The 13,507-nt window shown below is 43.4% G+C and overlaps 1 protein-coding gene across 1 annotated transcript in view; it reads right to left on the bottom strand.

Moving 5' to 3' along the window:
• Nucleotides 1-13,507, bottom strand: part of SVEP1 (sushi, von Willebrand factor type A, EGF and pentraxin domain containing 1) — a gene marked incomplete at its 5' end in the record, with an annotated part of 73,645 nt that overhangs the window by 16,305 nt on the left and 43,833 nt on the right. The window contains 6 exons of the mRNA XM_010185477.1: nt 2,205-2,268; nt 4,177-4,332; nt 5,454-5,679; nt 6,873-9,652; nt 10,721-11,393; nt 13,288-13,455. Of these exons, the coding sequence (XP_010183779.1) occupies nt 2,205-2,268; nt 4,177-4,332; nt 5,454-5,679; nt 6,873-9,652; nt 10,721-11,393; nt 13,288-13,455 (4,067 nt within the window). The remainder of the gene's footprint in view (nt 1-2,204; nt 2,269-4,176; nt 4,333-5,453; nt 5,680-6,872; nt 9,653-10,720; nt 11,394-13,287; nt 13,456-13,507) is intronic.

Raw genomic sequence — 13,507 nt, 5'->3', positions numbered from 1 at the left:
CATTTTTAATGCACATTGCAGAACTATTACCTGAAAGCAGTTCAATCTCTGTATCATAATATGCAAACATAAGAGAGGAGCTATTGCTTATCTCAGATCAGAAGGTGCCAGGCCATGAAACCAAATGATTACCTTCACACAACGGGAAGGGTTTACTCCAGCTCCCATTGGCAAGACAAGTGATATTCTGGGGCCCAACAAGATGGTATCCAGAGTTGCACACAAAGGTTACGTTACTTCTGTACATGTTTCCTGTAGAAATGGCCTCTGCTTTTTCTATTGAGGGATGCAGTCCACAAGTAATTCCTAGGAAAGGAGAAAACATTTTTGTTTTATACAGACAATGAAGGCTTGACAGCCTGCTACACAGGCTGTCTGACAGCTCTGTTCACACACTGAATTAATGGTAAGATGGGAAGAAAGAAGCTGTGAAATATTACATGGAGAAGGGTTATACAATGTCTTGACTGCCCTCTCTCCTGAGGTTCAGGCTGGAGACACCTGAGAGAGAGTATGTCCAAATGTATCTGATGGCAGTGTATCTGTGAGGTGTGTTCAATCAAACAGAGAGATCCAGAATATTTATTCTGAGCAGGCCAGGGGCTGCATTTGCATTCTCCTTTGCTCTCTGTACAGAGGAAGGTGATCTTAAGATGTACCCAAGAAACATCTAGTTATGAAGGAACTTGTCCCCTCTCTCACACTTACTGTAGAGACCAGGCAAATTGCTCAAAGGTGAGAGAGAAGAATGCAAGGTGTAGGACTATGGCATCACCATGAGAAGATGGGAAATCATTTATTGGCGAAGACTATAAAATCTTGGCATTTTATTTATAAGCTGTACAAAATAAGTCATAAATCCTTCTTTCCATGCTCTCACAATTAATCACCTTCCCCTGCACAGAGCGCCACAATTTAATCCTATGGAGAAGTTTTGATCTCCAGACATAGAGTGTGGCTGGGACCTATCAGCCTTGGCAGGACAGAGATGAACCATACTAGCAAACAATGTCCAAGGCCCTGCACACCACAATGCAAGGCAAATCAAATACAGCAGGCCACACTTCTCCACTGACCTGAGCACAACTGTGTCCTTGTGCCGTTTTATTGATTGTGCTTATGCTTGTGCCAAAAGGAGCTCCCTTCAGACCAGAGAGGAACTGCCAATGAGGACTTCTCTGCTGGCTTTTCCTCCGACTCCTCCTGCTACAGCCCTCCAGCTGGAGGGGGAGACTGGGAGGAAGCCAGAAAAAGCACTCGGTTTGCTCCATGGCTCTCCTGGAAAACTGCCACCACATTACTCTGCTTGCTACTTACGCATGCATGAAGGGGTGGAGGGACTCCACTTTTTGTCAACGTGGCAAATCCTTCGGCTTGGTCCCTGTAGCTCAAAGCCAGCATCACAGCTGTAAAAAACCTCACTGCCGAATACAAACTCCTCTCCTTCAACAGATCCATTTTCTATCGTGTCTGGGGGTCCACATGATACTCCTATAACATAAGGATTATGTTCCAGTCAGACATAATGCATATCGGCTGTTCTGTTCACAGCTCCTCCACAGGCTTTACTCTGAGAAACAGGGAAAGAACACAGCACTCATCTGAGCACTCCCAGATATTTGTTCCTGAGTAGCAGAAGAGTATCATGCTTGGTACTTCCAGTTCCTGCTAAAAGACAAATTCTATTGTGGCTGTGCTAGCAGGAAGTGTCAGGAAATTCCACTGCTGCCACTCACAGCCAACAGCTGAAGTCTATGTAAATACTTATGTAGGCAACTCCTATTTTGGCACTGCAGTCAGTGGCCATCAGACATCAGACAGTGAAGTACCTTTGACAATGAGTATCCATAGAGTTACATTTGAGGATGCTAAGTACCTGTGACTCCTGGCACCTAACTTGTACAGAGGTCCTCAGTAAACGCAGAAATCATGACCTCAGGTGTCAGAATATTTAAACTTGAAAGCTGCACAGCTTTCTTAGCAATACAGAAGCAAGGCAGAAAGGTGTAGCAATTTCCTTCACACTATTACCTGCACACACCAGCAATTCTGAAGCTTCTCTAGGCTGTTATCAGTAGTACTTACCAAAAATTTTTAGGCAAATTTGGACAGTATGAATTATAAAGCAAAATGAGCAATAGTGTTTTCTGTAGTGTAGAATCACCCTTGACCAACATTAAATGATCAACCCAGCTGGAACGTACTTCTGCACACTGGCACTGTGCCATTCCAAAGCTTGTCTTCTTGGCACGTCCGTTCTGCATCACCCTGTGAAACAAAAGAAAACGCTCAATTTTATTTAGTCAACTCTTTTCTCCCATCAACAATAGTATTCAGTAAGGCCAGGACATTTTCCTTTCATGTGCGACCCATGTAAAGAGAAAGGTAAATGCTACAGCCCAAGTCTACCAGCAGAGTTTAGGGTAGAACTCCTTCCTGTAAAGTGATGGGTATTGTTTATGAACCAAAGTCTGTGGAGCCAGTCAATTCTCTTGTCCTTCTCTCTAGAGTATCATCTTTCTTGTCAGTTTTGCCATTCTTGTTCCCAGGAACATGTTATGATGACAGATTTTCCAGGACTCACTTACAGGAAATCTAACTAGCTATTTTTAAAAACAACAGTACAAGCTTGTGTTTTATAAATGTAAGGTACTGATTTTGATCACATTCCAAACACTCCTCCTCTAGCTCTGCTTATAAATAAAGTTATTTATTTCTTACATATAGACTTTATAGCCAGTTCCAGTAGCCCAGGATTTATTTCTTATTTTATTCCAAGACATGGAGAGCAACATCTAAATTTGTCCCTTGAAGTAATGTAGTTTCATCACAAAGCAAACCCATTGAGAATGGCAGCTGTTTGACATGAGTGTTGTATGGCATCACACCCAATGGACTTAGTTTCCCAAAGGAAAAAAAGCAGTTCGCAACAGCAGGAAAACAAATGGACACTAGGCGGTGAAGCCGGAATGCAAAGCTTAGACAGACTTTTTACTGTACAAAAGCACTGACTTACTCTCTCAAAAATTTACTTGAACCAACACGTAGAAACCTATCTGTCTAAATACCAACCCACCCCTTCATCCCCAGTGATACTACATACGTAGCAACATAATGAGAATTAAATTTATTGTTACCTAAGCATTTTCTAAACTCTTACTATTTTTGTGCTGAGTGACTGAGTGAATTAACTCCTGACTGGGTGAATGAACACACATGAAATTCACTATTATTGGTGTTACGACAGTACAAAGGAAGCACAATCCTGCATTCTGCTCAGTATTCACAAAACACAGCATTAAAAGCCACCCTCTGTCCTGGAGACATCTCACCACCTTATGGCTCTGGACAGGACTGTTCCCTACTCTGTCACCACCTGGGGATGGTGGAGGCCATGCTGTGCCTCAGCAACACGCTTTCATTTCTGAATTCACTGCAGCTTTTGAAAACACACCTGAGGCAGCTCTGAACTGGCTAGCCTAAGCCCTGATAATGGGACAGCAATGCTGCTCCAGAGCTCAGGTGTGGATAAGAGCCCAATGCTCATAATAAAAACGATGGACAGAAAAGAACTTTGTTCCCTTCTCCATAAGGGAATAAAGCTGCCATTGAACAAACTCTTTGCCTTACTAAAATTTACTAAAACAAGAGATAGCACTTTCATACCATCTAGCAATATCATAGAACTGAGGGCAGTGGAGTTTATCAGGAGTTTTGAGTCTGAAAGGCACATTGCAGCAGATACAATACTTGGGACATGATATCAGGGGAAGAATGCAATCTAACTCTGACCAGAGAACCAGTTCAAAAGCGCAATACATGAGAAATTCACTCTTCCATGACTCACAGTCACAAGCATATACAATGTTCTATTTGCAGAAGGCTGAAAGAATCTGCAATTAAAAAAAACCAAAAACCCTAACATTGAAAAAATATCTGGATGCCTATATTTGTTTTAATTATACCCTTAACTCATTCAAGGACTATCCCAGACCAGAAGCATTCTATAGACAACCACCACAACAGCAGATACCCGACTTCCGTGGCAGTCAAGGGAATATATTAATATGGACCACCCATAATACACTGTCACAGTCATCACATAAAAACTGAAAATAACAACTGAAGGTTTAGAGTACTGAAGGTTTAGTGTGCTGAAGATTTGAGCATTCTTACTTCTAATTCATATCCAGAATTGCATTTATAAAGAACCACGTCTTTGTAATTGTATTTAGTGCCAACCACAAATCCATGCTCTGGAGACTTCGGGGTCCCACAGGACACAGGAATGCAGATGTCATCAGAAAATGGTGGCAGCCAAATGCCACTCTCCTGAAAAACAAATGCAATTAGAAGTGCACCACTTATGAAGGCACCACTTCATATGCTTAGTTCATATCTAAATACAAAAGTTAGGAAAATCATAGTAGAAGCATCCAATGGCTGTGGGTGTACAGATGATGTTAATGTAATATTATCTGTGCAATCCTTAATAAAACTCAGTAATTGAAGTAACACTTTTGAGAAGTCAACATAGACTGGATCTCAGCTTTGGTAGGAATGTTCAGCTTATATTTACAAGACAGAAGAAACAAAAAGTAAATGGGGAAAGAGAAGCTTGGAGAAGCAAGTTCACTTGTATAAGGTCACCTCATAGCTCAGGGAACACATCAGGAGAAGAACAAAAACTACAGCTGCCTGATGCCATGTGCTGCACTTCAATCCTGGCTGAATGTCTAACACCACGACTAAGTGCTTCAGCTGCCTTCCCAGACTCTCTGAGGAAGTCTGCTACCTGAAGAGACACTCATCAAATATATCCACTTCCAATTCCAGAGATCTTTGAAACAGCAAAATATGAGGAGAACCTCTCCTTATGAAGTGCTGATTCTGCAAAAACATGTGTGCTCAGCTTTTCTCATATGAGCAGACTTACTGGCTTTAAAGAGTCTATTTACAACCCTGAGTTAAGGTTGTCCACAGCTAATGTGACAAGATGTTACTAGCAGAACTGATGAGGATGTTTGTTCTTTAACATACAGAGAATTCAAGTTTCTACAGCTGCACAGTGGATTAAAATGTGTGCTGCCTGTTATTCTGAAGAAAAAGAGCTCTGCACACGATCTTCAAAATACATTAGAAATCTTGGACATAAGCTTTTAAAATCTTATACATTATTTATTCCCTGAAATATCATTAAAGGAATGCTTTTCTAAAGGACAGCATTAGTTTTCAATGGAAGATTAAATCAATAATTTATAGTTCTGAAAGTCTATACATGGAAAACTGATAATAGCTTTAACTGGCGAACAAAGCAACATACTGTGTGTTGCAGGACGTGCTTTAAATTTTCTTGTTGTGTGCAATAAAGGGTTAAAAACTAACGAGGGCATGAGGAGGACTCTTGAATTCAACAAAGTTGGCAAAATAAAACAGTGTAAATAACACTATACCTTGCATGTGGATGTGCCTGCTCCCACCAAAGTATAGCCTTCTGCACATGACAAACTGACATTTGTGTTCACAGTGAAGTTGACCCCAAGTACAATTAGACGAGTGATGTTTCCTGGGAGGGGACACTTTCTGGGGCAACAGGAAATACTTTGAGGAGACCACTGTCCATCTTCCTGGCAAATGCATACGTCCACCTCTGTCGCCATTGTGTAGCCTTCCAGGCATCTGCAACACAGCATGAAGACCTGACCACAGAGACACAGCTAGGGATGAGCTAACCCATAAATTACAAAGTCACTTTTCAGCATTAGTTGTTCACAAGCAAACTTTGGAATTTCTCTATTATTTCAAGGTAGCCATGTAATAAGCATGCCTGGACTGAGTTTATTCTGTAGCAAGAGCTGGAGGCTTCAGACTTCATCTCCAGCGGCTTCATGTTGCTGTAGCACCACAATGGAAAGTGAGTTGGTAGCTTTAGTGTTTGAAGGGTACTGAATGCTTTCGTACAGTTCCTGCACTGTCCTTCCCTTTGCAAGGAGGGCATTTGGTTAGGTCAACAGTGTGTGAGTGCCAAGCAATTTTAAAGATGATATCATTCTCTTATAAGAACAAACTAAGCCTTAGGCTGACCACAGGTCATTTGCTTAAACATCTAAGGCTGATTTGTTCTGTTCCACACAGTGCTTCACCAAGAGCAATTCAACTGGCTTGCGTAAATGGATTTACCTGTAGAAAGGCAGACCCCCTTCACCTTGTTAAAGATGCCTGCAAGTGACTGATACTGTTAAATTCATCCACATGCCATCTCCCAGTTCTGTCCCATACTATTATTTACTTTTACTGCCAAAAAGCCATCTCCCTTTCTGCCAAGGAAATCCTCACCTTGCAGAAAGAGATTCGCAGTGTGCACACTTTAGGAATTAACAAAACCCCTTTTCTCTCATATCTGACAAAGGACTAACTTCATATCAGCAACACTTGCAGACACTCCAGTGTCACGGTACAGAAAATGGGATCAGCCCTTCTGTATTACAACAACAGGCACCTGAAGCAAGAGGAATACATAAATGGGGTGCCGAAAGGGGAGAAAAACTGCACACCTTGCTGACTGTCGCTGCCACCTGCTGAGAACACCTGAATGTCCAGACCAGTGTTTCAGAAGAGAAGAGGAGGAATGCAAAGGGGAATGGGAAACTAAAGGTGGAACCCAACAGGGTGAAATAACTTGGTGGAGTTTTGACAGTGGTCCAAATAATATTTCATATGTGCATGGGAACATATGCTTTGTCAATATGAGCATGTGATAGAGCAGAACTTTTGTTCCAGGCCTTTTAAAAACTCGCACTGAGAGTATAAAAACCTTCCATCATCACTCCTTCAGAGATTTTATGGAAACAGAATGGCAGCAGCACTCTTACCTGTACTGGATCTTGCTCCCATAGGTGTAAGTGTTCCCAAGAATCTCTGCGTTTGGGACAGAAGGTGGTGGGCCACAGCTTAACAGCTCACAGACAGGGTATGGCTTCTTCCAAACACCAGTCTCCACACAAGTCAGTTCTGGACTCCCTCGCATGACAAAACCTGTCAAGCAGGTATAGATGATGGTGTTCTCATCTGCAGAGCTGCTCCTGTTGATAAATGTGTTGGGGATGATGGGTGGAGAGCCACATGAAACCTGCCCGCAGTAAGGAAATCCAGAACTCCACTTGCCAGCTGCCTCACAGGTGACTTCAGAGGGCCCTAGCAGTTCAAAGCCCTCCAGGCATTGAAACTGGGCACTCTTCCCACAGCTGAAATCTGTACCAAGAATGACCCCATTCTGAATCTGTGGTGTAGGACACAGACAGGGTAGGCAAGATGGAAGGCTTCCACTCCAGGAGCCATTGGACAAACACTGCCGTAAAGAACTGCCACGCAGCTCATAAGCAGGGAAGCACACATACCGGGCAACTTCCCCATAGGTAAAGCCCGAGACATTCAGAAAGCCATGGGGGATGTCTTCAGGAGGTCCACAAATGACTGGCTCACAGTGTGGAGCTTCTGAATCCCAGGTACCATCACTCTGACAGGTAAGTGTAGACACTCCTTGCAGGCTATATCCTTCATTGCAGTGATAGTGCACTGCTTTCTTAAAGCCAAAATCTGAGCCACTAGTTTTCCCATTAGGAAGTGGCAGCGGCACAGGGCAAGTCACAGCTTTGCAAACTGGAGTGATTCCACTCCAGCTTCCATTTGCCAGGCAGACTCTAGTCCTGTCCCCATCTAACAGGAAACCTTTGTTGCAGCTGTACTCTGTATGTTTCTGGAATGTATACTCCTCTCCAGTCACCAGACCATTCTCCAAAACTGGTGGTGGGCTGCAGGAAACAGGAATGCAAATCGGTTCACTGCCATCCCATTTCTGGTTCTCTTGGCATCTCCTTTCTGTTGGGCCATTTAACTGGTATCCAGGATCACACCCATAGTAGACAACACTCCCATACGTGTAGTTTTGCCCTCTTATGTTCCCATTTATAAGCTGGGTAGGTGAGTTGCATGTTATTGCTTTGCAGTATGGAGCACTGTTACTCCACTGACGACTTGGCAAACACAGTCGTGTGTCGGAGCCAACAAGCGTGAACCCTGGCTTACAGGTGTACTGCACTGCGCTACCAAGCGTGTTCTCAGTGAAATGTAAAAACCCATTCTCTGGGGGTGACAGCAGGGTGCACTCTATTGAAACGCAGGTGGGGGCAGTGCCATTCCAAGCCCCATCTTCTTGGCAAGCTAGGACAGGGTTTCCCAGCAGCTCATAGCCAGAGTAGCATGTGTATAAAACGATACTTCCAAATAAGAAACTGGTGAGCTGCATTGCCCTGTGCTCCTTCAAGGAACTTTTGAAGCCTTGCAAACTGTCAGCCAGTAATGTATGTGAGAGGGATGGACTTTCTGTAACACTCTCCTGGCCAGAACGTCTTTCCCCATGTCTCACCTGCAGGTACTCCCCAAAGTCAATGTGAGGAGGCAGGCCACAGTCTGTCGGAAGGCAGGCAGGTGTGGAGCTAGACCAGCCTGATTCTTCACAGGTCTGCATGGCAAGGCCAGACAGCTGGAAGCCTGGTACACAGCTGTAAATGACCATGGCCCCATAGCTGTAATCTGCACCCTCCACAAAACCATTCTCGATGGGCTGTGGGGGCTGGCAATTTATGGCTTTGCAGGAGGGAACCTCTGTACTCCACTCCCCTGTCTCTAGGCATCTCAGCGTTTCCTCCCCTTGGAGCTGGAAACCTCTGTCGCAGGAATATATAAGTGTCTGCCCATAATGGAAGCTTGTGAATGAGTATTTGCCATTGAGGATCTTCTTCGGCCTTGGGCATTGAACAGGTTTGCAAACTGGCCTTCCTCCAAGCCACTGACCATCTTCACCACAGAGGATAGTTGTATTTCCCATCAGTTCGAAGCCTGGTTTACATGTATAGAGGGCTGTACTAAGGAAGGTGAGGCCTTGCACATCAACAATGCCATTCTGAATTTCTTCTGGATGGGGGCACTCCACAGGAATACATTCTGGCAAAGGCAAGCTCCATGAGCCATTAGCCTGGCATCTGATGGTAGATTCACCCTTCAGTAAAAACCCATCCACGCAGATGTATTTCACAGTGCTTCCAAAATGAAGGGATGAAGTCAAGGGGTCACCAAAGGGGATATATGGAGGTGCAGGACACTGTACAACCTTGCAGAAGGGAAAGGAATCATTCCACCGTTGGGAGGGCAAGCATTTCAGTACAGAGGAGCCATGCAAAACATAACCTTCCTTGCAGTAGAACTGTACAACACCAACTTGGGAAGACACTTCCCTCAAGACCAGCTGGTTTTCTGCCAAGGGTGGTTCTGAACATTTTGTTGGCACACACTTTGGGTTTTGCTTTTTGCTCCATTTCCCAGACTTCTGACATGTCCAAGAAACATCTCCAATCAGCTCATAGCCTTCATCACAGAAAAACTCAACTGTGGAGCCTGTATCAAAAGCCTCTCCCTTGGAGTAGCCATGCTGGATGGGTGGTGGTTTTCCACAGCTGAGGGGAACACAGGTAGGAGGTGATTCACTGTACCACTGCCGATTGGCTTGGCAGATAAACACTGAGCTCCCAACCAGCTGGTAGCCAGACTCACACTGATAATTTGCCTGATTCTCAAAGAAGTGTCCAGTTGTTTCCTGTAAAACAGGTAAGACAGAGATATGTCTGAAATGAAGATGCATGACTGGATGCAGGTGGATTTAATTTCTTGTGTTCTCTTGGTCTATCTTCTAGCTGAATTCTAGGCAGCAGTAAAGGTCGTCTGCAAAGGATGAATGCAAATAACTGACAGAGAAAGTCTTGCCTCAAATGATGCACTCTGCTCTCAGGAAAACTGAGAGCACCATCAAAATAAAACAGAAAACTGAAGGCTTAAAAGGTAAAAGCTAGAAAATATTTCTGTTGCTTTCCCCCTTCCTGACCCGTAAGGCCAAAAGATGTGTAGACAGGAAGACACAGTATGAACTGAAGTAGGAACTGGGATGCAATGCACCTCTCTGCCACAATCTTTAGCAAAGGCATATTCCCTGGTAGCTAGATTTAAGGAAGGAGGAGGGATGTTCACTAGAAAAATGCTTTAAAAATTCAAAGTTAAATCTTTAAAATAGTGGTTTTTATCTTCCTTACCACAATATGCATCAAAGGACAACACTGGTTAAGTAGTTGTTACAGACCTGGGCTGTCAGCAGTAGGTTTTTAATGTTAGGTATTGTTGCAATGTAATTTGATAAAGAAAGGCAAGTTCTGACTTCAGTAAAGTAGTGTGCTTGCATTAAAAGGAGAGAAATTATCCCAAGGTTATTTACTTATTGCAAATCTTTTTCTTTTTCATAGCAGTGAAAAGAGCAAGGCTTGTGAACCAGCAACAGTACTTCAAATGCCTCCAGATGGCACTGTAAAGCCACTCACGGACCAAACAAATGAAGAGTAAGACATAAGGAAATAAATTGATTGTCATACGACATCTTGAGTCTCCTAACTGAAAACCCACTTTAAGATAGGAAATCCCATGAAAGTGTCCATGCTTTTCAGACACCATTCTGCTGCAAATCCACCTGTTTTCCCTTTGCTTATTCCATCAAGTCATGTGCTCCCTCAACTTTAACAGGAGAGCAAAACAGAAGAAATAAAACCCCAACAGTGACACTTGTGAAGACATATTCAGTTGCTATGGTACCAGTCAGATGCCAAAACTCATTCTGTACCTTAATAAAGCCATTCTCAAGCTGCGGTGGCTCTCCACAGGACACTGGGTGGCATGTGGGCAAAGTGCCACTCCAGTTGCCAGTGGCCTCACAGGTCCGCTTCTTCTCTCCCTTGATGTAGAACCCCTTGTTGCAGCTGTAAGCCACCACTGCTCCGAAGCTGTAGTTGGCCCCACTGGCATAGCCATTGCTAATGTGGGGAGGCTCTCCGCAGCGAACAGGGATGCACTGGATGCTCAAAGGAGAAGGATTCCACTGGCCTCCTCGGAGGCACTCGATCTTGACCGAAGTGTTCAGAACAAAGCCTTCCATGCACTTGAAGCTCACGACAGAGCCAGCTGCAAACCTGGCTTTACTAATGGATTCCAGGATGCTGTATGAGACGGTGGATGGCTTTTCACAGAAATCAGCTATGCAGTGGGGCATCTCTCTGCCCTCTGGAGGCACCCACTTCCCTTCTGCATTGCAAAGCAGCTGAGAGTTATCAGCCAGGCTGTAGCCATCTGAGCAGAAGTAGTAAGCTGTATCGCCAAACAGGCGGTGGCCACTCTCTGGTGATGCATTTTCCACATGGGGTGGTTCATCACAGGATACTGCCAGGCACTGCTGGTGGCTCACACTCCACTCACCGCTGGCTAAGCACTCTATGGTTGCAGGGCCAACTAATGTGTAACTGTGGATAAGGAAACCACATAGGAAGTCAAAAAGACAAACATTGTCAAACACTACCTAATTTCCTGAAGTTCCTGCAGTACAAGCTTTCTTGCTAGCACCCCAGAAGAACAGAATTGTTTACAAAAGCTATGAACAACTTCAGAAGGAAAATCTTAAAGCCTACTTGTCCACAGATGAGGTATCACATTGAGGGATATCCTAGCGCACCTTGTGTATACTGCTTCTCTGCTGTCTGTCCATCTGATTACCATTCCTCAGCTTCCACTTTGGTTGAAAACACTACAACAAACCTAGTATTGTGCTGCGACAGTACATACAATCCTCAAAGAAATGATCCCACCAAGAAATTTCTCCCCTTTAGCAGAACTGAATGGAGAAGAAAGAGATAAGAAGCCTATAAAGGCCTTTTAGATTCCTGTATCAGCCCTATCAATCTATTTGCACACTTGCAAACAATGAGAAACTCCTTAGCGAGTTACCCAAAGACGCTCTTGCCATTAATGCATATAGCTATTTTGTAACAACTTCTTCCTAAAAAAAACCCACCATAAAAACTGTTTTAAAAGCTAATTAAAAATGAATGCTGAGTAGGAAAAAACACGTGATTACTGTTAGTATAGCTGTATTTCTTTAACCTGTCTCTGGGTTGCAGTGACAGGCGTTACTCCATGATGTTCATCACACCACTTAAAACCCTGCTGCTTAAACATGCAACAGTATTTGACAGTACCTGTGAAAATCTTCCTCAGTTTGAAATCTCTGTGGTGTGCTCTCACAGAAAGGAAAGAAACAATCAACTGCTGTAAAGTTCCCCGTGACTCTTTAAAGCTGCAGGCTAAAAACTGGTTGTTCAGATTTTCATCTGTAAATGTGCTGTCTTGTTTGCAGAATTTGTTTTCAAAGCCTCATGACTGGACTCCTAAAAAAAGCCTATTAAGTGCCAATGTTTAATATGATCCACTCTACTAACTGTCACAGACAGTTGTGACCCTCTCTAAATCCTGCAATCCTATCCCATTTAAAATGCTTACACAGGAAAGTGATGCAGCTTTTAAAATAATAATAGTCAAAAAAAAGAGAATAAGGATGTATTGCTTCAATTATGTTTCAAATAATACTGCAATGCCAGTTTGTAACCAAAATGTCGACTTATCAATCTACATTTTTACATCAAGAAGGAGCAGAAAATCCTCCAGTCATTTAGGGCCTGACCTGGCAAAAGCTTTGCATACCTGCTCTATGTTTTAGACAGAACAGTTTCAAGAAATCTAATGGGACAGCTCACAGGCTGTAAAGATAACCATGTGCAAAGGTTCTTACAGGATCAGAGTCCAGCCTTACATTCATGCTCAACAACATCAAAATGGAGCCTCATCTTTGATGAAATATGGTCTGAAAAGGTCACTACACAGCATAGACGGAAATTGAATAAAAATAATGCACCTCAATAAACGAGGAGTCAGACTTTTAAGGAAACAGAATTTACACCAGAACAGAGAGTTCTCAAAACGCACCAAACAGTGTTCTTATAACCTGAAGAGACATAGGGAATTCTTTATGATCTGGAGGCCTTGAGTTTACCACAGAAGTACTAGTTCTGTAGTAACTCCAAGGGAGAGGACTTGCTATTGAATTGGTCTGTCATTTCCCATGACCTCTCTCCATTCTTCTCTTCCAGAGTGTGTTCAGCTACTGTGAAACCACATTAAGAAATGCCCATGTGTCCTGCACTAACTTGACAACCCACAAACAAATCTCCATCACAACTAATTTCCAGAGAGTTAAGACAGATGCAGTAAAAATAAATTAATGTGCAGTTATAAAAGATTTATGAAGCAGTGTGCCAGTTTTACTCGTTCTGACAATTAGTCCAGTAGTGCTAATTGACATACCCTTCCTTACACGTGTAAGAGACCATGTTTCCAAAAGTGAAGTTATTTCCATTGATGACTGCATCTTTGATGGCAGGAGGGGATCCACAAGAGACAATGCTGCAAGTTGGAGGTGTGCTGTTCCAGTTCCCTGAAGATGCACAGACAAGTACAGAAGGTCCCTGAAGGCTGAGACACAAAGATCGTTATTAAGGTGGCCATTTCAGTCCAGGTGAAGAAC

The sequence above is a fragment of the Mesitornis unicolor genome, unplaced genomic scaffold (assembly GCF_000695765.1).
Source record: "Mesitornis unicolor isolate BGI_N332 unplaced genomic scaffold, ASM69576v1 scaffold11785, whole genome shotgun sequence".
Lineage (NCBI taxonomy): Eukaryota > Metazoa > Chordata > Aves > Mesitornithiformes > Mesitornithidae > Mesitornis > Mesitornis unicolor.
This window is presented reverse-complemented; position numbering and strand designations above follow the sequence as displayed.